The sequence below is a fragment of the Filicampus tigris genome, chromosome 14, assembly GCF_054856515.1.
Source record: "Filicampus tigris isolate MCC_2025a chromosome 14, RoL_Ftig_1.0, whole genome shotgun sequence".
Classification (NCBI taxonomy): Eukaryota; Metazoa; Chordata; class Actinopteri; order Syngnathiformes; family Syngnathidae; genus Filicampus; species Filicampus tigris.
Window position 1 is genome coordinate 17,199,935 of NC_141230.1, and position 26,170 is coordinate 17,226,104.

Consider the following 26,170-nt stretch of genomic DNA (forward strand, 5'->3'; position numbering starts at 1 on the left):
TAAAGGTTACAGACCCCCCCCCCAAAAAAAATTGTCAATCCGATCCCCAAACTAGCGTCACGTCCTGTGACCCCACTAACCCGGATGTTGTTACCACACTGCGGCGGCTAGCACTAGTCACCCAGTGTGAACCAAAATGAAGACTTTTTAGCATCCCCACTTCAGGTTTTCTTTTAATTTAATGAATCTTTTTTACTTGCCCGGATAAATATCTCTTCATAGATATTGATAATTATTCACCAAATAACCCGCTAATAATAACGCGTTGAGACGACAAAAGCGATAACATGTCTCAGGAAATGTACCAGGCTGTGATCACGTCCACCGACTCGAGGTTAGTCGCGCCCACTCACTTCCATTCCAACTCGACAGTATGTTGACATACGACATTTATGAGGTGGTGAAACCTTTACGTCTGATGACAAAAAAGTAGCGCTAACGTTCTTAATACATTTGCAAAGTTCTTATGGGCCATGTCACAATTAATCTTCGGGGTTGCTTCCAACCTCAAAAGGCTGTTATGTTTTAGCGATATCGTGAAAAGTATCGTTATCAACCAAACGGGATGTTGCTTGGGTAAAGTGCGATAAAATGGATAAAGATAAAGATAAAATGGCTGACGTAGCTTAAAATCCCAGTGATGACGTTTCAGCTCTTCTGTGTGACCTCGCACAGCCCAAACAAAGATGCAGTCCCAAAAGCCACCGCTGCCGTCAAGACCCCAATCCAGATGCTTCATGAGTACGGCGCCAAAAACGGAAAAATTCCCGCCTATGTGCTGGAGAAAGCCGGAGGCGAGGCCCACCAGCCAAGCTTTGTGTTCAGCGTGACCATCGGAGACGTCTGCTGCAAAGGTTGACATTTGCGTGTGCTTGGTTTATTTCAGACAGGCACCCAATTTATTTGGCAGTGATGTCATCTGGTGTTGTTGTGTTTTCCAGGAGAAGGTCCCAGTAAAAAGGCAGCCAAACACGTGGCTGCTGAGGATGCGCTCCGCATCCTTCATGTGGACACGGCAGCTGTGTGAGTGCACCCGAAATGCCGCTGAAGTCATTCAAACACAGTTGGGCCCGTAGAAAATATTGGGAAAAGTGCCTGTAGAATACAAGTGTAATGACAAATCTCAAAGGTGTTCATGTTAATGTCCTTAATGCAGGGGTCTGCCCGTGAAGTCCGAGAGTAACGGTGTCGCAGCAGAATCCGACGGCCACCCCAACTCAGTGGGCACACTGCAGGTAATAAACTCGCTCTATTCATTACCTGCACTTCACTTTTTGAAAATGGTGGCAGATGTCTTAATAATGTGTTTGTGACACCCTTTTCAAAATAGTGGCAGCAACTATCGATGCTAACCATTAGTATCTCGATGCTATTTGCATTGCATGTAAGCATTGAGCTAAGCTGACTTGCCTAAGGCAAAGCGGTTGCTGACATGCACTTGTTCCTTCCCGGCAGGAGCTGTCCTTGCAGAGAGGCTGGCGTCTTCCCGAGTACACGGTGCTATTGGAGACCGGTCCGCCGCACCAGCGAGAATTCACCATCACCTGCACAATGGAGTCCCTGTCGGAGACGGGTAGGACTAGAGCTGTGCAATTAATCGAAATTCAATTACAATTACGATTATTACGCTCCACGATTACAAAATTGGCATAATCGCAAAAAACAATTATTAATATGCATTTATATCCAACGCACTATGTTTTTTTTACACAAGGACATCATACTGGAATTTATACATTTGCACCTTTTTTTAATTTTATAACTAATTTCATCAAATTTTGTTTGGTCCAAAAGGAACATACATAATTATAGTGTTTCAAAGATGTAATTATCTTTATAGTTTAAACATTTTCTTGTTTTGTACCAACAAATGTAAATGATCGTTATAATAATCGGGATTTCAGTTATTACCAAAATAATCGTGATTCATATTTTTTTCCATAATCGAGCAGCCCTGTCATGCTGGCTGATCATACACTTTTCACCGTTGTTCATCATTGCTCGTCTTTTGACCGAGCAGCTGCCGCAAGCTCCAAAAAAGCGGCAAAGAAGGCAGCTGCTGATAAGATGGTGGCCAAGCTTCAGAGTCTGTCTGGATCCTCTGAAATCACATGGGTGGGTCACATGCCTAACTCTACGCCAAATGTAGCGACTCATGACTTATATTTTCCTTGACTGTCTCACAGACGCCTAAACCGAGGGTGCAATTCGAGAATCTGAAGAACTCGTCGGCCGAGAAGATCTCCTTCCTGAGGAGGAACCCGCTGAGCATTCCCAACACGGACTACATTCAGCTGATGGCCGAGCTGTCCAAGGAGCAAAGCTTTGACGTTGCCTACTTGGACATAGGTATGTGTTCGGACAGGATACACTACGCGCCCGTGTGTCCTTACCTCACTTGGCTTCCTCCACGCGTGTTAGGTTCATTCAAGACTCTAAATTGTCCCGAACTGTGAGCACGAGTGTGAATAGTTGTTCGTTTGTGTGCGTGCTGCGATTAGCTGGCGACCAGTGTTTACCACAGTCGCTACATACGACTTTTGCTGGTCACAAATGGTGCGCAATGAAGTACTTTTTGTGTCACTTCAACTTACTTCATTGACACCAATTACTATTGTCCTGTTTAGCCAGGGCTTTGGCACCATCTTGTGGCAACCGCAGCCCTCAACAGTGAGGACAGATTCAGATTCAGTAACTCGATAATGATTTCCTGCCCCTTTTCTTTTAAGTATCAATGTGTGTGGTTCATTTTTCTTTTATTTGGTGTACTTATTTGTCTTTTGTACTGTAGTTAAGGTCCTTTTTAATGTTCGAGCCTGGTAAAAGACACATTTCTGTCACCTTCTGGTGTCCGACAAATGAAGTGTGCTTAAACAGTCATGTTAAGTCAGCCAGGTACTCATGTATATTAATAATTTCATCAAGCCTTTATTTGAGGTAAGGCGTTTTACTTTTTCAAGTGGATGATTCCGCCGATCGCTGTTTGAAAAAAAATATAATAATTTTGAACTTAAGAGAAAAAGTCATCCACTATAACCAGGAGTTTTGGGTAAGATTTTTTTTTTTTGCACCATTTTAAATAATTTAATCTGAGTAGAAACGCGAAAGGTACGAACCTGTTAGTTTCCATGGCAACTGAGCTGCCTGGTTCAGCCGTAAGCGGTGTTCTAAGGACCTGTGGCTGTGCTTTGCAGACGAGTTGACGGCTAACGGGCAGTACCAGTGCCTGGTAGAGCTGTCCACCTCCCCCGTCACCGTGTGCCACGGCACGGGCATCTCCCGCAGCAATGCGCACAACGCCGCTGCACACGGCGCCCTCCAGTACATCAAGATCATGGCCTCCACCAAGTAAAACCCCCATACTGCACTGGAAGGTACATTTTAACAGACAAACCGCAACCGACTGGATGGACATCTTTGTTATTGTCTCTTAAATTCAAATACTTTTTGTCATGGCCTAAAAAAAAAACAGCCAATACAGTACAAAGTAATTGTAAATAAATATAAAAATGCCTGAAACAATTTTAAAAGTTTATCCAAATGTGTGTCACTGGTCGCTCATGAAACACAATGTTACCACGCTTCCTTTTTTTCCGTAGAGAAGACTTGACAAAAAAACAAAACAACAAACCCTTATTGTACCAAATTCAGTACAGCATGTTCGGGAGACGTGTACACGTACTACTACATGATGAGAGCTCGCTCCATTAAACAACAATAGAATACAAGATGCTCCTTGTGAGTTGTTTGACTACGGCAATGCTTATGTCCATGTTTTCCATTTCCTTTACTGGGACTGTCGCCCCTTCCAAAATGGCTGCCACATAGGCACATCTATTAGCCTGCTGTAATCTGTACTGTATATCTGTGATATGTAATTGCGGCACAACCCAGAAATATGACTACCAAAAGCAACCAATTCTGGAACTAACAAACTTTGACAACTACTGCACGAAGGGGCATTTGGAGTGGTTAAATCCTGGTGAAATCAAGGTTCCACTGTACTTGTCAGAAATTCAAATACTTTTCGATGACGTGTGTGTTGAACTTGACAAAATGTATACGTCCACGCGTACCCATCTCCAGTGCAACCATGTGTATCAAGTCAGACAATAAAACTGCTCAATGGAAACAAGCACTTTTCCCCATCCAGTAATTCTCAAGTCAGTATGAAATGGTTTTGTTGTTTTCACACACTGACATACACGCACACACAGAGGCAAATTGGGTGAATAAACCACACACTGACGGTCCGGTTTTATTAGTCCAAGCACTATGTAGCAGCAGTGTACAGTGTTTGATGGAAAGATATGTACTTTAGTTTCAATTGCACTTTTTAAAGAAGGTACCATCAGGAAACCGAGCGGACGCGGTCCGGCCCACGACAAGAACAGAACCTTTCTGTAAGGCATCTGCAACAGTCATTGGCAGGCTACACATGCAGGTGGACCAATAGATGGAGGGCTGTTTTTTTTGGGGGTTTTTTTTTCCCCCTTTCTTTTTTTTTTTTTTTTTTTTTTTAGGAGCATCCTGTCCGTCGGTCTGTTCTATTTTCCGCTTGTGCTGCTGCCCGGTAGCAGTGCAGTGTCCTTCTCCCAACACACACAACACCGCGGGGTGTCCACCCTCATGTAGGAGGAGAACACTTTCGCTTTGATGACCGTTTTTCCTATGATTGGCTGGCAACCAGTCCGGGGGGTCGGGGGGGGGGGGGGGGGTACGCCACCACTCGCTCAAAGTCGGCTGCGATAGGCTCCAGCTCACCTGCGACCCTAATAAGGACAAACGCTACCGAAAATGGATGGATGGCTGGACCAGTTTTCAGGTTTCCAGATGTGCTGTATTTACAGTTACCTCAGGTGTCAAGTGGCATGTTGTCGTATGGTAGCATAGCGAAGAGCTTTGTTTACGGCGTGTGTGTGTGTGTGTGTGTGTGTGTGTGTGTGTGTGTGTGTGTGTGTACAGTACATCTACTGTCACACATGTTTGGCAAGATTAAGGTTGTCCCTTTGGCTTTATCATCACTAAGCAGATGCAGATGGGTGAGAACGGTACAACCTCTCATTACCAGCACTGTGTTTGTCATTCTTAAATGTGTTAAGGCACGGCAAGTGAAACTGAATAATTGTTGTGGGGAGAAAGTAGAGATTTGACAAGCAAAAGTGAAGTTTTACTCGAAAAATTGTTTTGTCTGTCAGCAATAGTGTTAAGCTGTATCAATTTGGCTGGCTAATTACGATTCAGCGTGAAAATAAACCTTGAAACTTGATGAGCGGAAGCGGTGTTTTCCGTGAATGAGCAGCAGGTGGCTCTGCTGTCTCAGGGTTGACTAAGTAGCTGCCTAAACATGATGTACAGAACACTATTGTCAGAAAGTCTTTTGTAATCAATGACTTGATTTGATTAGAATGTGATCCAGTGCCTCTTTCAGATCGGACACCAAAGAATTGTTTGGGATTGGGGCGCTCCAGATTTAGCCACATTTTCACTTTCTGTGGCGGTAACAAGCGAATGTTTCAATACATTCTTAAGTGTGTCATATCATTTTGGTGTTTTGTTTTGCGCTAGTACAGTCCCACTTTAAAGTGAGTTTGGAACAGGGGTGGGAAAACTTTGTCATTAAAAAAAAAAAACATTCAGGTTTTAAATACAGACTTGAATTGGGGGCAGGGGGGGAACGGGTTGACTTTGGTGTTCAAGGGCCATATTTGATTTTTAAAAGACTGATGGGCCAGGTCATTAAAATGTGTATGTAAACTATTTTATTTTAATAATAAAATAATTCATTTTCAAACTAGTGTTTATGATTAATTAAATTGGAATGTGAACAATTTCATCCAATAAAATTATTTACAATCAATTAACCATTTGTTAAATGACTAGAAAATTATTTTGAATTACTAAATGTATTTTAATTTATGGGTTTTAAAAGGACAAAATCATTCACCTATTTATTCAGTTACTTTTTTTTTTAAATGACGATTTTAATTGATTGATTTTTGGTAGGAAAATTGTCAATAAATAATCAATCAACAAATTATTTCAACATTCATTACATTATTTACGGTTAACTGAGTTTGGGGGGGAAAGGAACATTAACATCTATAATCAATCAATCAACAACAATGATTAAAAAATATTAAATTACGAAATACATTGAACTCATTCACTGCCAGACATTTTCAGACCCTCCTTTGCCCTAACGTTTGAAAAAAAATATATAAGTTCCAGGTATTGAATGTCTGGACTGTGAAAATACAAATAAATTTGTCTTTGGCAGTGACTGAGTTAAGCTTACCCAATTTTACAAAAAAAAAAAAAAAAAAAGTTAAATTAATCGGGCCAATATTAGATGACTTTTCGTAATGCTGCATAAATGTTACCACGATGTGCCCACCCCTGGTTTGGAGGGTCTTCCTGCAGTGTCGCAAAGTAAGCAAACCACTATATATGAACGGAGTGGCTTTTGCGCAGGTGGTTGAAATGAGATAGTTGGGCGGGGGAAATCTTGGTGCCACACGGTGAGAGTGAAGACACATTGAACTGCTGACCAGTGTCTGTCTATTGATCTTCAGTTGAACATGGTCGCAATATGTAGCGTGACGTTATCGGATGTGCGCGCGCTCAGCTCCGTGTTTTGACGAGTTGTTGTTCCCCATCGCGAACCGTATTAAAAGGCAAAAAATAAATAAAATCTGCCGAGATATTTTATAAAAATACCTATTTTTCTACAACATGAACCATGTATTAAATATAGCCGGATGCCAGTGAAAGAAGCTCTCTAAGCATGCATGTGGTCGTAGCTAAGTATGGGCGTCTGCGTTTAAGGCCGACTCGGGAGTCGTTAGAGTAGCTGAGAAAAAGATCTACATCGACCTTCGCAAGCACGACGAAGGTGACCCTCCTCCGAGAGCTTCCCTCCAGTGGGGGGCGCCGCGGAACCCCGGCAGGGCTCGCTCACGTGCGAGTGCGCGTTTTTGTGTTTCCGCTCACATCTCAAGTGTGCGGTCGGATGCTGAATGTGACCAGTGGGCCGAGGGGCCGCGTGCTACCACAGGCTCACTGTAGGTTCCATGTTGATGAAGCCGGGGTTTTTGCGCAGCTCCCAGTACAAGTTGTTGGAGACCCAGCGTTCCCTGTGATTAGTGTCAACCACTTTCCTGTAACAAAAAGAGTGCAGTGGAGCACCGTAAAATTTAACCCAGGGTCAACAGAGAATGAAGGACAAATAAAGTGGAGAGCAGTGTTGGGTGGCTTACTGGAGGAAGGAAGGGTGAAAAAAAGAGTGTCTGGGGCAAGGAATGAATTCGGAAAGAAAATAAGTACAAAAGAGGTCTGGGGATGGTGGAACGGTGTATAAGGGTGTAAGGCAGAGAAGCAGGTTTAAGCAGCAGAAGGAATAACCTAAAGGGGAGTTATGAGAAAGTTAGGAAAGAAAAGATGCTGGGGGGGGGAAAAAAAAAAAAGCAGATCCTGGTAGAATGTAAGGAACAAAGGAATCTTTGCAGAGGGTTGAAAAAAAGCAGGTCCGAGGGGAAGGAAGGCAGGGGATAGGCTAGAAAGGAAGGAGGGAAGGCAGGTAACACTGGGCAGAAGGAAGGCGGTAAAGTAGATTTCGGTGAAGGATGGATTGAAGTCAGGACGCAAAAATAAAAAGCAATACTCAGGTAAGGAGGCAAGGCGGTCAGGAAGGAAGAGAAAGCTGGCAGGAAAAAAACTGTCATGGTAATAAAATAAAGCATGCATGCCTGCTTGTACGCGATACTTGGTAGTTTTTATCCAAACTATCAGTTGTTTGGTTTAAAACGACCACAGTAGCAATGCGCATTTGTTAGCCTTTCTATGGCATTTCGCTTACTTATATTAGGCTCATGAAAATGGTGGTGATTCTGTTTTGAGAGTACTTTGAATGGAAAGTTATGGTGAACAAAGTAACTGATGAATGGTATGCGCCGTTCCAAATGATTCGATGCGGATTTAGTTCAAAAAGGGGAAAAGTTCCCATTCCAACAACGGAGCTCATCGAAAGATTCACGAACACTAAACACGACTTCAATGAGAAGCTAAGCACGGATGAGAATGTGGCGCACACGGGCTGAAAAAAATCTGCAAATAAGCTGCATCTTTGTTTAAGCCGCAGGGGGAAAAAAGTGGTGGCTTTTAGTCCGAACCTTGTGGTACACTTTGTTGCAGACTTTTCTTTCTTTCTTGTACTGCTCTCTTTTCCATTAACTCCCACGTTATTGTGACGCGCATTGCTAGAGCCTTACGAAAACGCCGCAGTCTGAAAGGGACAGAATTGCTACGCAAATGAACGGCAGGAAGAATGGGAATGAACAGGCGAGGTTTCGTAAGCCTTGTGTGCTACGCTGAACGGGTGTCGTTATTGTCTCACTTGAAGAAGCGAGGCTCCTGTTTGACATTATTCTCTTCATTCCACTTCCTCCTGGTCCTCTGCAGGTCTTCGATTCGCTGCTTCTCAGAGGCCGCCAGCTCCAAGTTCCCCTCTTCTAGGTGCCTGATGTGAGGCAGAGTGCACGTTGGTTTACTAAAGCTGCTATCCGCCATGTGGAATTTGTGTGTTTTTTTTTTTTTTTTTGTGGCGTGACCTCTGACCTCTGATCGGGTCTGAACCGCGCGTCCGTTCGCGGCAGGACGTCTTTTAGCTCGGGGCAAAGCTCGTTGAGTTCAGTGGCAAACCTGGTGAAGCCGTAGTATAGCTCGTAGTCTGTGGGCATGGAGCCTAGCAAGAAAAAGATCAACATTGGATGTACAGTGGGCCGGGGACGGAGCCCTGCGGGGAATAACGAGGATTTGCGAGTGATTGAGCCCGCCGTGAACGGGTGTTTACTGCATCAGTGCCAGTGTCAACATCCGAAGTGACGATCTAGCAGCCTTACCTGGCCTCCAGATACATTTAGCAGAAGGTGGGACGCCACAGTAAAGTCCCTCGTGCCATTTTCCAAAAAGCCTGTGAACCACTTTCCCTTCTTGATCCATCACAAATCCTTGGATCTCGTTCACGTTAGAACTCCAGTAGTTCCCCTGAAAGAAGGACGGTCCACTATCGTCACACGTAGCCCGCGCGTGTCCGAGCCCCAATTCAACCTCCAATGACCTTGACGAAGGTGAGTTTGCAGAGGCAAGCGCTGCTTTTGGTGTTTCTGATGGTGATCTCGCCGTAGTGTTCAATCCACCGACGGCCACTGAGGATGTTGTGGACACACGTGGTGACTTTGTTCCATTCGTAGTGGTCTCCAAACCTGAAAAGGACAATTTAGTCATCAAATAACACCGATTCTAAATGTACCTCATCTTCAAGTATATCTAAATGCGTTTGAACATTTTGGAAAGCTTAGTCGACTTCAGTGAAACTTGCATATTGATTCACTACACATGAATGAAATGCATTTAAATATTACTCTGATGATTTCATCTTGCATCCAACAAAAAATCACCCGTCTGGAGAAATGAGCAGATTTTCATAAAAACAGTCAAGATGAAGAAATGTTGAGTGTGTTTTTACATGAAACATTTGAGTGTCCCTTTTTGAATTAACTGACGAATAAATGAAACGATCAATGTGGCATCTTTAAAACCATTGAACACAAGATTTGAAGATTAGCGGGCGTCCTTAAGGAGAATTAAAGCCTCGAGATTTTTCTCTTGTCGCGTTTCAGCCAGCGTGTTGTCTTTGTCACAGCAAGAACACACGCACATGGAAGTCATTTGATCAAGTTATATTCAGAGGCAAAAATAGTTGCGCCGCTGCGGTTTTATTACTCCCCCAACAGCGCGTGTGAAGCTGGTTAAGACTCAAAAAAAAAACACCAAGAATGACTTGGCACGACATCAGACTTTTGCGTCTGTTTACAAGTGAAATTTCATTGACTCACATCAGGTTGTATACTTTGCAATTCACCTCAAATCTTCCGCTAAAATAGTGAGAACAATGAGGGTGTCATTACCTGGGAATCATGAGGCTCACTGTCCCGACCGGCAAGATCTCCATTGATTTTCCCCAGAATTTGTTTTTCCATCTCACATCTGTGGGAAGAAAAACTATCACAATCAATATCCACCTGCTGTCCTATTATAGTTCAATAACGAGGGCACGTGTAGGTTCCGTTAACGCAACCCCACTAATCAGAGGTGCAGCCTACCTTGCCAAAAGGTGAAGTTCTTGGACTCGCAGTGGCAGGCAGAGATTGGAGGGTGGTGGCTTACCTTCAGAGAACAACACAATTACAGTCTACTTTGTCATCTTAAATGATGCAAAAACAGGCCCCCCAAAAAAATGTAGGAAGGCAAAAGGGAAAATGTCACAGATGGTGTGCATATTGACCATTTGTGAATTTCCTTACAAAATCCATTTGACAATGTTATTGGAATTTTGATACCTCTTATTTGTCACCATGAAGCCTATTTGTTTTGTTTGCCGAAGACGTTCTTGCTCGGATATTCATATTTAAATTAAGTTTGAAATATTTCACATTATGTCAAATTTGGAACAGGCTGTATAAACGTATTAGTCCGTAGTTCAAAACACTTGTATCTCATATCATCTCGCCCCACTAAAATGAATGGCGATGCCTTTTCAGCCTAGCCAAAAAAGCCAACAAATTTTATTGGAAGGTGTTTTTGATAAGGAAAATAGCACTTTATCATATTGTACTTGACAAAAAATATTTAATAGTAACATGATTAACTAGACTGTAAAGAGCTTAACAGTTTGTGCATCATGATTAATTGTGCTATTTCTGGTGTGTGCAACTTGGCCAGGAGGGGGCAGTAAAACACAATCATGCAGACATGAAGAGTTCTGTATGTCTATCTACGCGTGTTGCTGCACCTTTTGTGTTTAAATATCTTTTGCGTAAAGCGTTACAACCGCAGATGCTACACGTTAGCTTGTTTAAGGTACTTTTCCATTATGTGAGAGCGTTAAGTTACCCGACCAGGTCAAAGTTGTGCGGTTGATTTAAATATGAATCAACACTCTCTTTGTTTTATGTTTAGCTTGACAGTAAGCTGTGATTGGGAGAGACTATAAAACAATTTGGAAGCCTCTTCCTTTAATTTAATTGTTCACCAGCTTCCAAACTGCTGCTTGTTATGAAACGAGTTGAGTTGAGTTCAGTCACTATACAGTGCTCGTATTTAAATTTGTACTCATATTTCAATGCCAAAACTCAGTCCGACGACGAAGTGGTTGTATGTCGTATGAGTGCTCGGATCTCAAGGCATCGCTGTTTATAATGTTGTGAGCGAGTGCGATTCCCATACGAAACATTGTGCCAGCACGACTGTACCTGTTCCGAGAAAAAACAGAAGCCCTTGTCTTCTCTTATACATTCGTACGTCTCTCCGAGGAGCGGGTTGAATGGCTTACTTCCTGCTCGATAGTAGGTGGATGAGTAGCCTGAGACGGCAAAGGCAGCGACCAGAACCTGGCACAAGCAAAACAACACCACCGCTGACATCAACCTGAAGGGACCAACATTCTTTATAAATAAGATATGAAGCATGGAAGCATCCTGTCGCCTGGCAGGGTGGCACAGTGGTCGCCCCGCGGGTTCAAACCCGACTGGGGTCTTTGAGCGTGGACGCGGGTGGTTGTTTAAAGCTGACAGCCTTGTAGGGCATAGAGTTACAAGTCATTAAAAATCCTTAAAAGTCATTCAATGGATTTTGTGAAAATTAAATTTCTTAATGTGAGGCTGTTTGTGTATCGAGAGACACGAGACAGTAGCGCGCGTTCAAGCGTGCCTGCGTTTCTTCATTCGGACTTCATGTGCACCGCCCCTCCCTCCTGCTGCTGGGGCATACCATTACGAGAAGGGGGGGGGGGCAATACCACAATCCGTATAACAGAGGCTTCCGTTTCCCCTTAGCCGCGGGCGAGGCTTGCGGCTTCGGGGTCCTAAAAGGAGACCCATTTAGTCCGGCCGGACATGGAGCGCGGAATCTCCGATGCGGCAGCGATAATTCCTTCCGACGGTCACCCGTTTAAAATTAGAGGTGGACGGGCCGTCAAAAAGGCGAATGACGGACGGCGAATAACGGCCGCTCAATTTTTAGTATAATGCCCAGCTTTGCCTACTACCATACTCAATTTGAAATGTAGTCATTAAAATGAGACTTGAAGAGCTAAAAAAAAAAAGGAAAAATTAGAGAGTTTCAATTTGAGAGGTTTTTACCATGCGTTCGAAGGGATCCTCCGTCTCGGCAGCCTTGTCCAGCAGCTCGCTGTACTCCAGCTCTTCACACATGCGCTGCAGTGTGTTGAGAGGCTCGTTGAGCTCCACGGGCATGGAGACTTTGGACAGGTCCTTGCCAATGTTGTTTCGCAAGATGTTCCACAGGTTGATGTTGCCGGTGTCGGGACAGGGCGCCGGCAGGCAGATGCGCCGCCCGTTACGGAAGGCACAGCCGGCAAAGTCTCCATTGGCCACTGGGAAGAGAAAACCCTCAATGTGGTAATTTTTGGAATGTGATATTTACAGGCGACGGGATCTAAGGTGTCATTTTTTCCAATTCTGTCAGGGGTGAGCGGTCAGACAACTGTTAGCACTCACGTCTACACAGTCACTGAGCGGGAAGTGAACGCACGCCGCCTGCACGGAAGTCAGACGAGCGAGGCCGCTGCACTGCCGATGACACGGTAAAATCAAACCACATTTCGATTCAATTTGTTGTGAGTATGCAGGATCGATCGGGAGCTGTAATTTCAACCATTTGATCCAGATTGAGTTTACATTTAACATGGAAAATTCCATTGAACAAGTTCAGATGCTAACAGGTGAATCTCAATAAATTGGAATAGTATGGGAAACTTAATTTGACTCAGTGGTGGTGCAATTGAAAATGTGGAATAATTTTGATGATTTTAGTTTACTGCTCACAAAAAGAACCCCAGCTCAAGAATATATCATCTACCAGGTTAGAAAATATTACCTCAGTAACAATAATATGCAATTTAGAAATTGGCCTTTAGTTTTCATCTGTTCAATGAAAGTATATAGCACGAGTTTTACGTTTTGAATTGAATTACAGTATTGTGTAATAAAATACAATCCTCAAACGACTGTTCGACCTTCCTTCGTCCATACGGCATTACAGTAATAAATATATTTAAAATGTAACACCCTGAAAGCAGACGAAAATGAAATGATTGCTATGATTCTAGTTAATTTTATAATCGTAAAATGTAGTATTTGTTCATTATCTTTTTTTCCCTCATTTTTATTCAACAAAAATGTTTTTTCAATTTGACTTTATTTCATTCGTCTCCATGAACTAATAACCCTGGCATATGTATATCGAACGTCAAATGTCATCATATCAGGGTGTCAGTTTTGCTGAAGCTGCAGATTTTCCACTTGACTCGTGCTACTCAGCTTGCTGAGTGTTGTTTTGTTTTACTTTAAAGCCTAGCTCTGTGGCGACACGACCTTGAAATAATAAAGCCAGATTTGTTTGTTTCCCACACGAGACTACTGAGGAGTTCCCTTTGATGAGAGTCTATGTAGAACTAAAGATGTGTGGGGTGTGACAGAGATGAAGGAGGGAGATCCCATCCCTCCCCACACAGGCTGCTCATAAGGCCTAAGAAAAGATCCTGGCACAGAGCAGCCAAGTAAAGTCAGTGGCTTCAGCCACAACGATAAATGCGCTCGCCAAGCGCCTTTACCAGCACTGATTGTGTCAGTGTTTTGCTTCATCAGAGTCGGATCCTCTGACACAAAAACCGGAAAATGCTTAATCAAAGTTCGCCACGGTTCAGAACAAGGTGGACCCACTTTGTCTGGAGACGTTATCGGTCACGCTGGCGTTGTCCTCTGAGATGTTATCGCTCACATCACTGACGTATGACTCATCATCTGAGCCCTGTTGCGGGAACAGGCACAGGGGGGGGGGGGGATTTAGGATAGAGACAGAAACAAACTAAGAAGGTTTGGCTGCACTTGCTGCAGTTTCCCCGAGGGGAAGAATCTGCGGCACAGCATCTGCCCAGCTGCAGCTATCACACTGCAGCGCATTTTTCATGCAAGCACATCTGTATTAGCCAGCGTGGCAGTCTCCTGCCACTTTGGGTCTGAATGGGCCACTCTTCATTCTACGGTGGGATAAATGTCCTCTGGGAGTGATCCTTCACATGCCTCAATGCATACCTGGAGAGCAACTTTCTTTTATAGCCCCACAGAGGCTTTAGCGAGCAGAAACGATGGTTTCAAGTGGCCAAATTGTTCTTTTAAACAGCGCTGGAAGCTTTGTCCTAATTAGCGGTAAATATAAAGAAATAAAAGACCAAATTGAAGCCAAGTGAGAGATGAGGCATCTGCCCCAATTAACAAGAGCGCCTCTAAGTGCCTGACTATGATGGAGTTGCCATTAAATCGGCTATTTTAACCTCACAGGCTGCTCTCATTAGTTGCTAACTAACCCAGGGCCGACATTATGGGCCGCGCAGTCCACACCAAAGACTCAAATTACCTCATTCTCCGACGAGCTGGCCGACAGGAGCACTTCCTGGGCATCGAAGAACTCGGAGACGGACTCCGACATGGAGAGTCGGCTCTCATTAGAGGCCTGCTGAGTCAGCGGGATCCCCATCTGCTCTACAACCTGCCAACAAACACGCGCAAACATGTTTGACGCACGCGTATGATAACTCTTAACTGAAGGACAGCGGAGATCATTTCATGGCAAGCTTCCATCCATTTGTAATTAGTCATTTTCCCATAACATTTATGTCAGCATCGCGCGTTGAATGATGATCCCTTAAAACACAACCGAGGAAATCATCAATCTGTAAGGCCATCGATCAATAAGGCAGGAAAGCAATAATGCAGCTAACTGGCCGCCCTGTTGTTTTATCAATATGGGTGCTTTAAATTAGCACTGTCAGTGCCATAATGAACACAGCACCTACCTCATCAGGGGTGGAAATGATATTCACGCTGACGACTTGCTCCGAAAGGACAGACTCAGAGTGGATACGGTTCAGTCGGGTTCGGAGTTCTGCGTTTTGGGACACGGCCTTGGCCAAAAAGGAAACGGGTTGTTGTGTTAATTTGCCAATAGACCAATTGAGCCCAAAATATATTTGTTCTTGGGATACAGTTGTGCTCATAGGCTTACATACCCTGGCAGACGTTTCTGGGAATAATATGGCTGACCATGATGAAAAGTTTTCTTTTATTTTTGGAGAGCAATCAAGTGAGCGTATTTGTTGTTGTGAGAGTGTGTACGGCCTTTTTAAATCACAACGACAACCGAAATGACTCAAATGGCCCGATCAGACGTTTACCTAACCTTTAATGTTGTGTTTACATAACGTTTAATGTTCCACACCCGTGAGTTGTTTGATCGTACTTAGTATCCGTGTACAACTAGTCACTGAGTTTCTAAGCTCTTGATAGACCCCTGCACAGTTCATCCAGGGCTGCACTGACGCGAATGGACACTGAGGTTAAAGCACAAAAACTGTCAAAAGAACCTGTGAGAAATTAGTTGTACTTTAGAATTCTGGATATAAAAACAGCGAAATGTTTGAAAATGCCAAAGAGTAGTGTTCAAACTCGGATAAACAAGTGGGTAAAATGAGTGATTCTGCTTGAGACCGAGCCATGAGATTTCAGTCGCAACTGCCTTGATGTTTGAAAGAAAAACACAATAAGGAGGTACTTGAGCAAAAATGGGCTGCACAGTCGAGTAATGCTCACAATCGCTTATCTTTTTTTTTTTTTTTACATCAGTACCAGTGGTGCATCAGAACCTCGGAGGCCCAATCCGAACAATGTAATGATTACGAGAAAATTAACATGACATTACAGTAATTATGTACTGTTTGATTCCCCGCAATATGCTGTTATTTTAAATCAACCTTTGGCCATCTTAGTCTGCCAATTTCTGTTGAGCTGCCAGAGTGAGACAGCAAACACTTCACTGCTTCAAATCAAAACTATAACTATATTTTAACTATGACGAGAACGGAACCATTTTACCAGTGTGATGGAAATAGTCAGTGAGGAAGCAGTCCAATTACAGTAAGTCACTGCGGTAGAGAAGACAGCCCAAGGAGCAGCGTTAATGAAGTCACTTTTTTTTTTTTTTTTCGCACCAATTAGTTTAAGAAAAGATGATTGCACCTCAACCGTCTCACATATCACTTTATGCACGCTGTGTGTGTGCTGACTTTCTGTTTTTTTGAATACACTGGTTTCAGAAAATTGTAGAGGTAGTAGTCAGCACTTTTTTTTTTTTTATGTTTTCCTGGTAACCAGCAGATGTTTGTGACAGACACATTTATTAGGTGAAGTGGAGGACGTGCTCATTACCTGTGACAGAGACTTCCTGAGGGTGTTGATCTGGGCTGATTGGTCGGACTGGTCCTGGTCTGTCAGAATCTGCTTGATCTTTTCTTTCTCTATGGCTACAGTGTTGAAGGCTGACTTGAGCAGAGTGTGGACTGCGCACAGACAGAATGACGCAATAACGACAATGATCATTCATGCAGCATGATTTTTAGTTTTTGCGTCAGCTGCTTTGGCCTGGTGCGTAAATGCAGTGTACCGTTCGGAAAACATATTACGTAAGTTTAAGAGTGGGGCATAATACGATGTTAGTGAGCACATTGAGTTGTTTGGTACAGAAATTCAGTGTACAAAACGCAAATCTCAGAGGCAATTAGTAGCACATCGATGCGACGGGATGTAAAATTGCCTCGTGAGCGTGCAGCGGGATGACAGAGAGGGCCGTCGCTGACTAAATTATATAATGGAGTCATGCCTCCGAGCTAGTCAACCGCAGCTGCACGGCATCACACACGTGACATGCCCGTCCACTGCTTGTCTATATAGGAACCCGCATATGTTGCTTAACCCACCTACGCATGTGAGACGTTTGCCCAAATATTTTTGTTGTAAACACGACTGAACTTGGCGTACAGTACCCTTTTGACATCATAAACCGCAGAGCTGGGCATTCCGTCTAGGTGACGGACCGGTCCATCTATCCGTCACTGACGGACGCCCGTTTTGCTGATGGTTGACGAATGACGGGGGGGGGGAAATGACGCGGGTGGGGAAGTTGAGTTTAGAATAACGCACGCTCAATTTTTAGTAGAACGCCCAGCTCTGGCAAACCGTAAATAGTAGGAAGAAGAACTTATTATATTTTGGTGAGAATCTGGTAAAGGAGTGGCTGCAAGCATTTTTCACAGTTTTAAAGTCAAGTGGAAAAAAAACAACTTTACAATATGTTCTATGCACTCCCACAAGTCTGATTAATATTGCGTTTGTGGAATATGAATGAAGGGGCCTGCCATTTTTGCCTACTACTGCCACTTGCTGTCGACTGAAAATGACATCACAGTGCCTCAGGGCTCAGCTTGCCAACATCACATGACCAAACCCAGACCACAGGTGAGCCGTCCTTACCTGAGCCCTTAGGCAGCAGAGCAGTGTGTGAGATGTGCCAAAATCATGTATATTCAGTGAAAAAAAAAAAAAAAAGGATACAAAATGAAGCGTACACATTTTAGTAGACTTTTCAGTGTAATGGTATATGTCCAAATGTTTAAATTACGACAGAAGAGAGTTTCGTGATGACTAAATGAGGACACCACAGGTACTTTAAAGTGATATTGACACTGCTAATAAAATTACAGTCATACCATTAAAATCGCAGTCATGCACAATATAGTACTTTTTAAACTGCTTGTAAATTGTGTGGACTAATTACTAATTACATACATAAACCCGTTTGTTCCTGACTTACTTTGAGTAGGCTGTATCCACATTGCAACAAAATTCATTTTAAAACATACGGTTCGGGCATGTTGACTCTCTCTAGTCGTGCATGTTTGTGTACGAACCTTTTTGGGCAATGGTGCAGAATTCCTCCTGTAGTTTAATGTAGTCACTGGTACACTCTACGCTGTCAGTCAGCCGGGAAGCGGGAGCTTGAAAGTCCCCCATCTCGGCGCAGAGGTTAGGGTTGGATGAGTGGAGGCGGACAGGCGACATGCTGGACGATAGCGGGACCTAAAGCCAGATGATGCGGGGTTAATCAAGCGAGAAGTGTAATCATGTTGAGAGCCTGTATTGTTAGTTTATGGAAGCCAAATATTCTGTACTATGATATTATGAGCAGCATTCAGCCTAGAGACCCTTGCAAAATTTTTTTTTTTTTTATTCTCTTATCCGTTTTCCACAGAAATATTTATGAAACCTGTCTTTAGAAGGCGTGGATAAAGTGTATGAAAGCCAAGTGTTTTTCGTTTTCGGAAGCACACAATGTGCCGAGCAAAATAAGAGAAAAATGGGCAAAAAAAACAGAACAAGACCACATGACCAATGCAAAGTTTTCAGCTAAAAAGAAACAAAAATGGAGGTTAAAAAAAAACTGTCAGTGTGTAAATGTTTTTATTTTAAATTAGAGAAAGCATTTTTGCTCTGGTAAGGTCTGACAGTCAGGCATTTCTATGTTCGTGGCACAGCAACAACAAAAAATGGTACCTGAAGCTGGAATTTTGCATCTTTGCCGACACTTTTTGTCCTCCATCTTCTGTTCATGCGCTTTTCTTTCTTTGACAATTCTACACAAGCGGTCTATGTGGCAAATGTGGATCACAGTATGCAAGACAACACAGTCACACAAAAGCAAGTCAACATCAATTGACTGTTGGCAAGTAAGAAATCAGAACACATTCCAACAAATGAGAAGCAAACCAAATTCAGAGGCAAATGCGACGAGTGGCACTAAGCAGTTGATGGTGGGGATAAGCATGACTGAAACTGGCACTATCTTACTGAGCCTCGCTTTTTTTATTTATTATTTATTTTTTTTGCTACAGTGAAAGAGGCTTCTGCGCTTCTTAATCCATATTTCATGTAGTTTGTCAGGTAAAAATCGAGGCAAGCTTCTATACAGACTAAGTCACGATACCCTTCTTATTTTCGATATTGTTTCAGGTATCAATTGGATAGATGTGAGGCCTTCCGCATTTGACGCAATTTAGTGAGCTATGGGGAAGGGAATGATTCCACATAGCTCACCAATTGACATTGGAGCAATATTGCAAATATCCGCCATTTTTTTGTTTGTTTTGTTTTTGTCCCCGACTGCAGTTCAGCGCTCGTTTGAGTCACCACCAAGACTCCTGGGGATTAAATGTGGCCTCTCTCTCGACGGTATCCTATATGTACATACGTGTGTGCGTGTTTGTGCGCTTGCACGCGTGTTCAACCTGCATATCTGCAAAGTTTGGTGCCGATTGAGTCCTTTGTAGAATCTCCAGACTCTGTAAGAGGCCGCTCAGCTCAGTCAGGTTGGACTGGCATCGCGCAAGATCTGAAATCATTAATGAAAGATGCTAATCATGATGGTCTGTCATCAAGGATCATACACACACTCTATGAGGGCAGTTCCAAGACACGCGCGAGCGCGTCCAGCTTGAACGGAGACAACAGAACGCACCTTCCGCACATTTGTCCATCTCCTCGGATTCTTGCAGCCAGGCGGCCACCTTGCTCTGACCGTTGCTGTAGGAGACGGGCAAGCTGCTGTTGGTGGGGACTGGCGTTTGCCATGGCAACCCGCTGGGTTTAGCGTGCTTTAGAGAGATAGTAGAAGTAAACTGTTTGCAGAAAAATACCCCAAAAAAGTAACATACTGTACACAAGAGTGAAAATCTGACAGAAAAAGGTTTGTCAATGCCAAAAGATACCATAAGATGGCAGCAAAGCACTTTTTTTTCTGTTAAACAGGGCTATGTCCTGAAAAAAATCCATTAGGTATCCCATCTAGGACCACATATGAAAGTGGCCCAAATCTTGGACTTAATAAAAAGACACGATAGCCGTTTTTGAGACAAATAACATACACTTCAGTCGGACGCTTATCATTTATTTTCCCAAGCCACGCAGAGCCGCAACATAAGGATGAACGAGCCGGCCGGTTGCCGACCCCTGATCTAGTCAAAGATACTGACTGACACCTTCGTTGGAAATAGTAGACTGTTTTCATCGATAAAAGAAGCAGGACACAATGTGTCTCGACTCCGGACAGAAAAATGATTCCGTTATCACAATGCTCGGATTCATTTTGCCTGCCAAGCAGCCAATACAGCGATAGACAGTAATCGACCTCGCATACACAGCCATTAGTCGGTGCACTGAAACTGTGCAGGGACCACAATGACCTTTTAACAACGAGGCAGACAATTAACGAGAAGGACTTTCTGCGAGCAATTCACTAGTTTGTGTCGCAAGTGGAATACCTTGGCGTCGTGTCCGACACTTGAAGCAGCTTGCGGTGACTCCGCAACCGCGGGCGACGGGAACATCCGCATGGAGGCGTCCCGAGGAGATCGGACGATCTCGTTCTGTCGGTAAAGGCGGTGATGTCGCAGCTTGGACACCCAGGCGTCAAAGATGTCTTGGGATTTGACCTAAGAAGTAGAGACAACGTTTATTCGATCTCGGCCGTCCTGCTTGACGGGTAAGTCGATACTGAAATGACAGTATTGAAGTCTTGGTGTTACCTTGAGGTGATAGATATGCTCCTCTGTGTCCAGGTCAATGCGACGAGCCTTCTTTTTGATGGACATCACAGAGAGGCCGACGTCGATGCTGCCGTGCAGTTTGCCTTTCTGGATCTGAGACGCATTGATAAGGTTAAATGTACTTTTGCCTTTTTTTTTTTTTTTGTCTTCATTTACTTTAAAGTAGAAATCAACCCAAATATATTTTTTTCAAGAATATGTTCCCAGTAGGCCCACTTGTTGGAACACGGCATTCTGATGAATAGTGCGTTTGTGGAATATGAGTTAAGAAGCAAAATCCACCCCTTTTTAGCCATCTCAAGGGGCGGGCATTTTGTCACCACTGTCGACTGAAAATGACATCACAACTACCCAGGGCTCAGGGTTTTCTAAAGCTGAGCCGTGATTGGTCGTAACCTGAGCCCTTTGTAGTTGTGATGTCATTTTCAGTCGACAGTAGTGACAAAATGGCCGCCCCCAGAGATGGCTAAAAACGGGTGGATTAAACTCTTATTCCACAAACGCAATATTGATCAGAATGCTTTGTTTCAACTAGTGGGCTTGCATAGAACATATTCTTGAAAAAAAATATGTTTGGGTTCATTTCCCCTTCAAACAATTCACTTTTACATTTCTAGTCTTTGTTGCTGAGTCATCACTACAATTTAGCAAGACGCTTCCGTTTTAGCCAAAGCATATCAAACATTGCAACTCTTGCTGCAAACATTCCAGCCGAATCATTGTTGCCAGGCCGACCGGCCTGCTTGTGCCTGGGGGTTTGAGTCAGGGTTACTTACATCAATGGGAGACTTGGAATACTTCAGGATACCATTGTCCAAAACAAAAAATCGCTGCAGAGGGGAAAAAACAACCCTGTGTTAGTTATTAAAAAAAAAAAAAATCAACAATAGGGAAAAACCTGACTGTGTATCCCTAGTGAGAAATCCTGAGTTTGGAGCTGCGATAGATTTCATTTAAATGTGTTGCTTTCAAAATGGTGCATTGTGTGCTGGTGTGATGGCTAGGGACTTATTTGGCCTTGTCTAAAAAAAAAAACTAGCAGCTGAACAGGTACTGAAGAGCAACCTTTGTGAAGCAGCAATTATTCCAACTGCAGACTACTTGAAACCGTTTTTTCGAAGAACAAAAAAATCTGCCAACGGGGCCCAACCTTGTGCCAGCCTTTCAGGGGCCATTTCCGCTTCTTCAGCATAAAGCCTTCGTGTTTATCTGGCCTCTGGACGTTGCTCTGGCCGATTTTCAGCCCCTCGATGATTTCCCAGCTGTCTGTCTCCTGAAGTACAACAAAACGATGCGGTGTCAGAGCTGATCTGCTCATTCTTCCGGAAGGAAAAAGAGACGAGAGAGAGAGATGCACACGTTGGAGAAAACAGGATGACGCTCAAGCCCGCAGTCTAATGGAGGAAACCCTTCGCTCGCCTCTCTTGCGTAATGTTTGTGCTCCCCCATCACATCCCTCATGTGCTCTGAGTATTTCCCCTCCATTAGCTTCCTCCTGACTATGCTCTTCTTGCCCTCAGTGGGTCTGTAAATCAAAGTGACGTCTCTGGAGCAAAGAGAATACAAGGTCACCCCGCCGCCCAGAGAGAAGGCCATCGTCACCCGGAAAATCTACAAGGGGGTTCCACAGCGTGTCTTTTGAATCAGTTGTCATACACGCAGACTAACTCGTGACCTTCATCGCGTGTAGCTAAGGTCGCCTGGCACCGGTTTGCGAAGCACTGAAGAAAAGGCGACAACAGCTCGTTTAATCAAAAGACCGGCTGAACAGATCAGTTTGGTAATGAGGCCACGCGTCTCCCGTGAACAGACCTCGCCCTCCTGTCGCTGGCCTTCAGCTATTAGCAAAAAGAACATGGAGATTCAAAGCAATGTAAAAAGGATGCGGATGCCCCATACTTTGAAGCAGCTGGCCGTTATAGGCGCCTATGCAGTGATCGATACATGAATGCATTACAGCCTCAGACGCCAGTATGGACCCGCACTATCTGGCCATGGGGAAAAAAACTTTAGCACACTGCTGGTGAGTTACGTTTGCCCACAACCAGATACTGTCAATTCTATTTCAATTCCACAAATTGTTCCCCTCTGTAAGTAATCCGCCTGGAGTCTAACACTCCTTCTCTGCCACTCCTTAATGCTTTCCTGGAAGGATTCTTCCGGAATCCTCAAAACTTCCTCTTGGTGACCACCTCGAGCTTTGCAAAGAAGAAAAAACAATTTACAGAAATACGGTGAAATGAGTAGGGAGGTGGCTCCATTACAGCGATATTCTTCTTGTCCGGGAAGTGTCAAATGCTTAGTGCATTGTGAGCAGACGCTTCTTCTCGCGCACTGAACAACCGGTTGATCGTCTGGCCCACATGGAAGGGAAAAAAAATCACACCAGTCCTGGAACTTTTCTGACACATATCGCGCCTAAAGCGTGACGGTTGGTTGGACGACTGTTGCACCAAGGTGACCCCTCCAAGGAAAGCCCTCTGAGATGAGCGGGGATGATTAAAGCTCATGCGAGGGACGCATGAATGGGCACACTAAAGAGGTCTGCTCTGTGGCTTTGCGGTCACGTCCCAGGTTTAGACCGTGTCCATATCAAGACAGAAAAGTCGCTTCCTTGCTTTCATGCCAGAGCTCTCCTGTTCTTTGACCCTGAAAGCATAAATGAATGAAGCCAATTGGATTTCCTGCACCCTGCTCACATTTATTGATCCCGCTGCAGAATAATTTAAACCTGAATGAGTGACAAACCGCTTTGCTAAGACGCAAATAGCTCGGTCACCTCCATTTTCTTACACTAGATCACAAGTGAAAGAAAGAGAGAGAGGGAAATAATATTTATTATCATGTGATGCAGGAACTTCCAACATAATGGTACAAGTCAGTCTTTTCATTCACAACTTGTAGAGAGCATTGTACCCATTTTTATGCCTGCAATGAATCAAACGATTACAGCAACACTCATTGAGCAAGGACAAGCACTCCTCCTGGACATGTTAGGCTAAATTAGCACTATAAATATCAGTGCAGCATCCCACACATCTTCTACAATGCATGCGGAAAATGTCCTACTGTATGTCTGAGGGAGCAAGAATGAGCGTTAAGACGTCTCAACACTTTTTACACGCTTCAAAAATGCGCGAGGGCGCCCAAGCATCATGCTACACGAGTAAGTAACGATGATTGGAAAAAGTAGCAACACATTCTTCTGTTGCAATTTTAACTGTGCATGCAGTTTTAGTGTCCTTTCGGGACTATAATGCGGCCTTTATGACTGTCAAAGCAGCACAAAAGACCGCAGTAACTCGTCATGGAATAGGGAAAGAAAGAGAAGCCGAAATGTCTGCCTTGTGGTTGTACGTTGCCACCTCGGCATGTCTGCCTGACGGTGGAAAGGTTGTGGGTTTGAATCTTGGCAAGTTTCCACCGTGCTCGCATGGGTTTTCTCTGCATACTTCAGCTTCCACCTACTTTTCCAAAAACATACGTTAGGTTAAATGGGAGACTAGACGCGACTGTGAGTGAACCTTGCCCAAAGTCAGCTGGGATAGGTCGAAGCTCACTTACTGTACGACACGAATGAAGACAAGCAAGACTATTTGTAAAATTGACATAAAAATATTACTTAATGACTTTATATTGGCTTTAGTCAGCGAGTAACAAATACAAAGCATGGACATGCTGTGTGATTTTGACCAGAGCTACCAATACATTGACACATGGAAAAACTGGACGGAAAAGTCCGAATGTGTTTCTCAACAATCCTCCAAATGACCTCTTCGACTGATAATTGATGAACTGTATCTGAATTGACCACAGCAACTCCCCTGCACTATCGGCCAGGAAGCCATTGTAATCATTAAGAAACAAAGAACAAGGGAGGAGGAGAATGTTTAACTGTCTGCATTATCCAGCATCAACGATTCAACTGTGCACTTCCAAACAGGCCCCAGCTCTCGTCAAACCAACTCCCTTTCCTCCTTAAAGCACTCCGATGAGAACACAAGCTCCCACGCAGCATACCACAGTGTGCCGCACGACCACAAGCGCACCGAGCCTGCGCCAGTCACTCATAAAATATTCAGAACCCGGTGCCGATGGTAAAGTGGTGATGTCATAGCTTCCACTTTTAATCTTATTCCTGCAGTGGAAAACTGAGTCAGTCGAAAGAGTCAACCTCTTTTTTTTCTAACAGCATTTCCAAAATGTGATCACGAATCGCGGTGGTGACCTTTGATATAATATAAAAAGAATAGTAAGAGTTCTTCTTTTGACAGCACAATCCCTAAAAGTGTGAAGATTGGTTGAGAATTGTGACTGGTGGAGCTCTGAAAATCTACTTTAAAGGGGAAAGTCAACCCAAACATATTTTTTTCAACAATATGTTCAATGTAAGCCCACTAGTTGAAACAATGTATTCTGATAGATATTGCGTTTGTGGAATAAGAGTTAATCCACCAGTTTTTAGCCATCTCTAGGGGCGGCCATTTTGTCACTTCTGTCGACTGAAAATGACATCGCAACTTCTCAGGGCTCAGGTAACGACCAATCACGGCTGACCTGTTTTCTGAAGCTGAGCCGTGATTGGTCGTTACCTGAGCCCTGAGCAGTTGTGATGTCATTTTCAGTCGAGAGAAGTGACAAAATGGCCGCCCTCTGAGATGGCTAAAAAGGGGTGGATTTTGCTGCTTAACTCATATTCCACAAACGCAAGATTAATCAGAATGCCGTGTTTCAACTAGTGGGCCTGCTGGGAACATATTCTTGATGAAAAAAAAAATGTTTGGGTTGATTTGCCCCTTTAATAACTCTTTTTTTTTATTTTTGACTTATACAAGGTGTCCCAATACAAAAAGGGCAAATGCTAAACTGCCAAATGCTTATAAAGGCCTCATGTCTGTCCGCCGAATGATAATCAAAAGTAGAAAAATGAAGTGTATAAGTAGTGACTTTTGGGCTAGTCTGTATAATCCCCTAAACATGGCTAATTCATTAAAATATAATTGAATTTTATTTTTGGTGGTCACCGCCTGTGTTTGTAACCGCTGCAATGTTTGCTGGGGCTTGAAAGGTATTGCGCCGTACCTGCCGGCTGTCGCGCTGGGACGAGGAAGAGGATGACGCGCTCTTGTGCACCGGTGTGGAGGTTTTGTTTACCATGGCGGAGCTCCTCTCCTCAGAGCTCATGGCGCGGCTGTGGGCGCCTCGCTGCGGGTATTGGGAGTGTGACATGGTGGAAGGCAGTAGGCTCTGCTGATTAGCTGCTTACTTGCTGATTGATCCTCATCTGAAACACAAGAGTCAGAAAGTTGATACCGTTAGTGTCTCGTCAAAAACTACGCAGCGCGTTTTTCTTCACTGCTGATTCCAATTTTTGAGGGTCAATAACTGGGATTTGTTGTTGTCATCCGTCGGTGCTCTTGAGGAGTCACGTTTGTTGTCCATTTGTTTGTTAGTTGGTAGACAACTCTCTCGTTCGTGCGGGCAGTGCCATGTCAGAATTTGTGTATCCTTTGCCAGGATTTTAATGGCCCGTGTGCTCTGTGACGTTTTGTAGACCTCGGTTGTCTACTTTGTCCCGTTAACTGTGCCTGTACTTTT

The 26,170-nt window shown here is 43.8% G+C and overlaps 2 protein-coding genes across 5 annotated transcripts in view; one reads left to right on the top strand and one right to left on the bottom strand.

The window, feature by feature from the left end:
- Window positions 1–69: 69 nt before the first annotated feature.
- prkra (protein kinase, interferon-inducible double stranded RNA dependent activator) lies at window positions 70–4,135 on the top strand. 2 transcript variants are annotated; one of them, XM_086052678.1, is made up of 8 exons: window positions 70–334; window positions 653–854; window positions 942–1,023; window positions 1,157–1,235; window positions 1,456–1,573; window positions 2,021–2,115; window positions 2,187–2,349; window positions 3,195–4,135. In XM_086052678.1, the coding sequence occupies exons 2-8, from the start codon at window positions 731–733 to the stop codon at window positions 3,350–3,352; spliced, it is 819 nt and encodes a 272-aa protein (XP_085908804.1). In that variant the 5' UTR covers window positions 70–334; window positions 653–730; the 3' UTR covers window positions 3,353–4,135. The 2 variants fall into 2 exon arrangements, with proteins under 2 accessions (XP_085908804.1, XP_085908803.1); XM_086052677.1 differs by having other exon boundaries at window positions 676–854.
- A 110-nt stretch (window positions 4,136–4,245) lies between these two features.
- Window positions 4,246–26,170, bottom strand: part of osbpl6 (oxysterol binding protein-like 6) — a 29,412-nt gene continuing 7,487 nt past the window's right edge. Inside the window, exons 2-23 of one of the 3 annotated variants that reach the window (XM_086052669.1) lie at window positions 25,727–25,856; window positions 21,723–21,845; window positions 21,349–21,402; window positions 20,552–20,665; window positions 20,288–20,458; window positions 19,486–19,621; window positions 19,256–19,359; window positions 18,525–18,617; window positions 17,882–18,050; window positions 16,344–16,474; window positions 14,936–15,043; window positions 14,497–14,628; window positions 13,803–13,890; window positions 12,201–12,454; window positions 11,313–11,450; window positions 10,164–10,227; window positions 9,969–10,047; window positions 9,119–9,263; window positions 8,901–9,045; window positions 8,617–8,743; window positions 8,396–8,518; window positions 4,246–7,160 (exon numbers count right to left, since the gene is read on the bottom strand). In XM_086052669.1, coding sequence (XP_085908795.1) covers window positions 7,049–7,160; window positions 8,396–8,518; window positions 8,617–8,743; window positions 8,901–9,045; window positions 9,119–9,263; window positions 9,969–10,047; window positions 10,164–10,227; window positions 11,313–11,450; window positions 12,201–12,454; window positions 13,803–13,890; window positions 14,497–14,628; window positions 14,936–15,043; window positions 16,344–16,474; window positions 17,882–18,050; window positions 18,525–18,617; window positions 19,256–19,359; window positions 19,486–19,621; window positions 20,288–20,458; window positions 20,552–20,665; window positions 21,349–21,402; window positions 21,723–21,845; window positions 25,727–25,801 — 2,685 coding nt within the window. In that variant the 5' untranslated portion in view covers window positions 25,802–25,856 and the 3' untranslated portion in view covers window positions 4,246–7,048. Of the gene's footprint in view, window positions 7,161–8,395; window positions 8,519–8,616; window positions 8,744–8,900; window positions 9,046–9,118; window positions 9,264–9,968; window positions 10,048–10,163; window positions 10,228–11,312; window positions 11,451–12,200; window positions 12,455–13,802; window positions 13,891–14,496; window positions 14,629–14,935; window positions 15,044–16,343; window positions 16,475–17,881; window positions 18,051–18,524; window positions 18,618–19,255; window positions 19,360–19,485; window positions 19,622–20,287; window positions 20,459–20,551; window positions 20,666–21,348; window positions 21,403–21,722; window positions 21,846–25,654; window positions 25,857–26,170 lie in introns of all 3 variants that reach the window. The other 2 variants (XM_086052668.1, XM_086052670.1) reach the window with 2 other exon arrangements.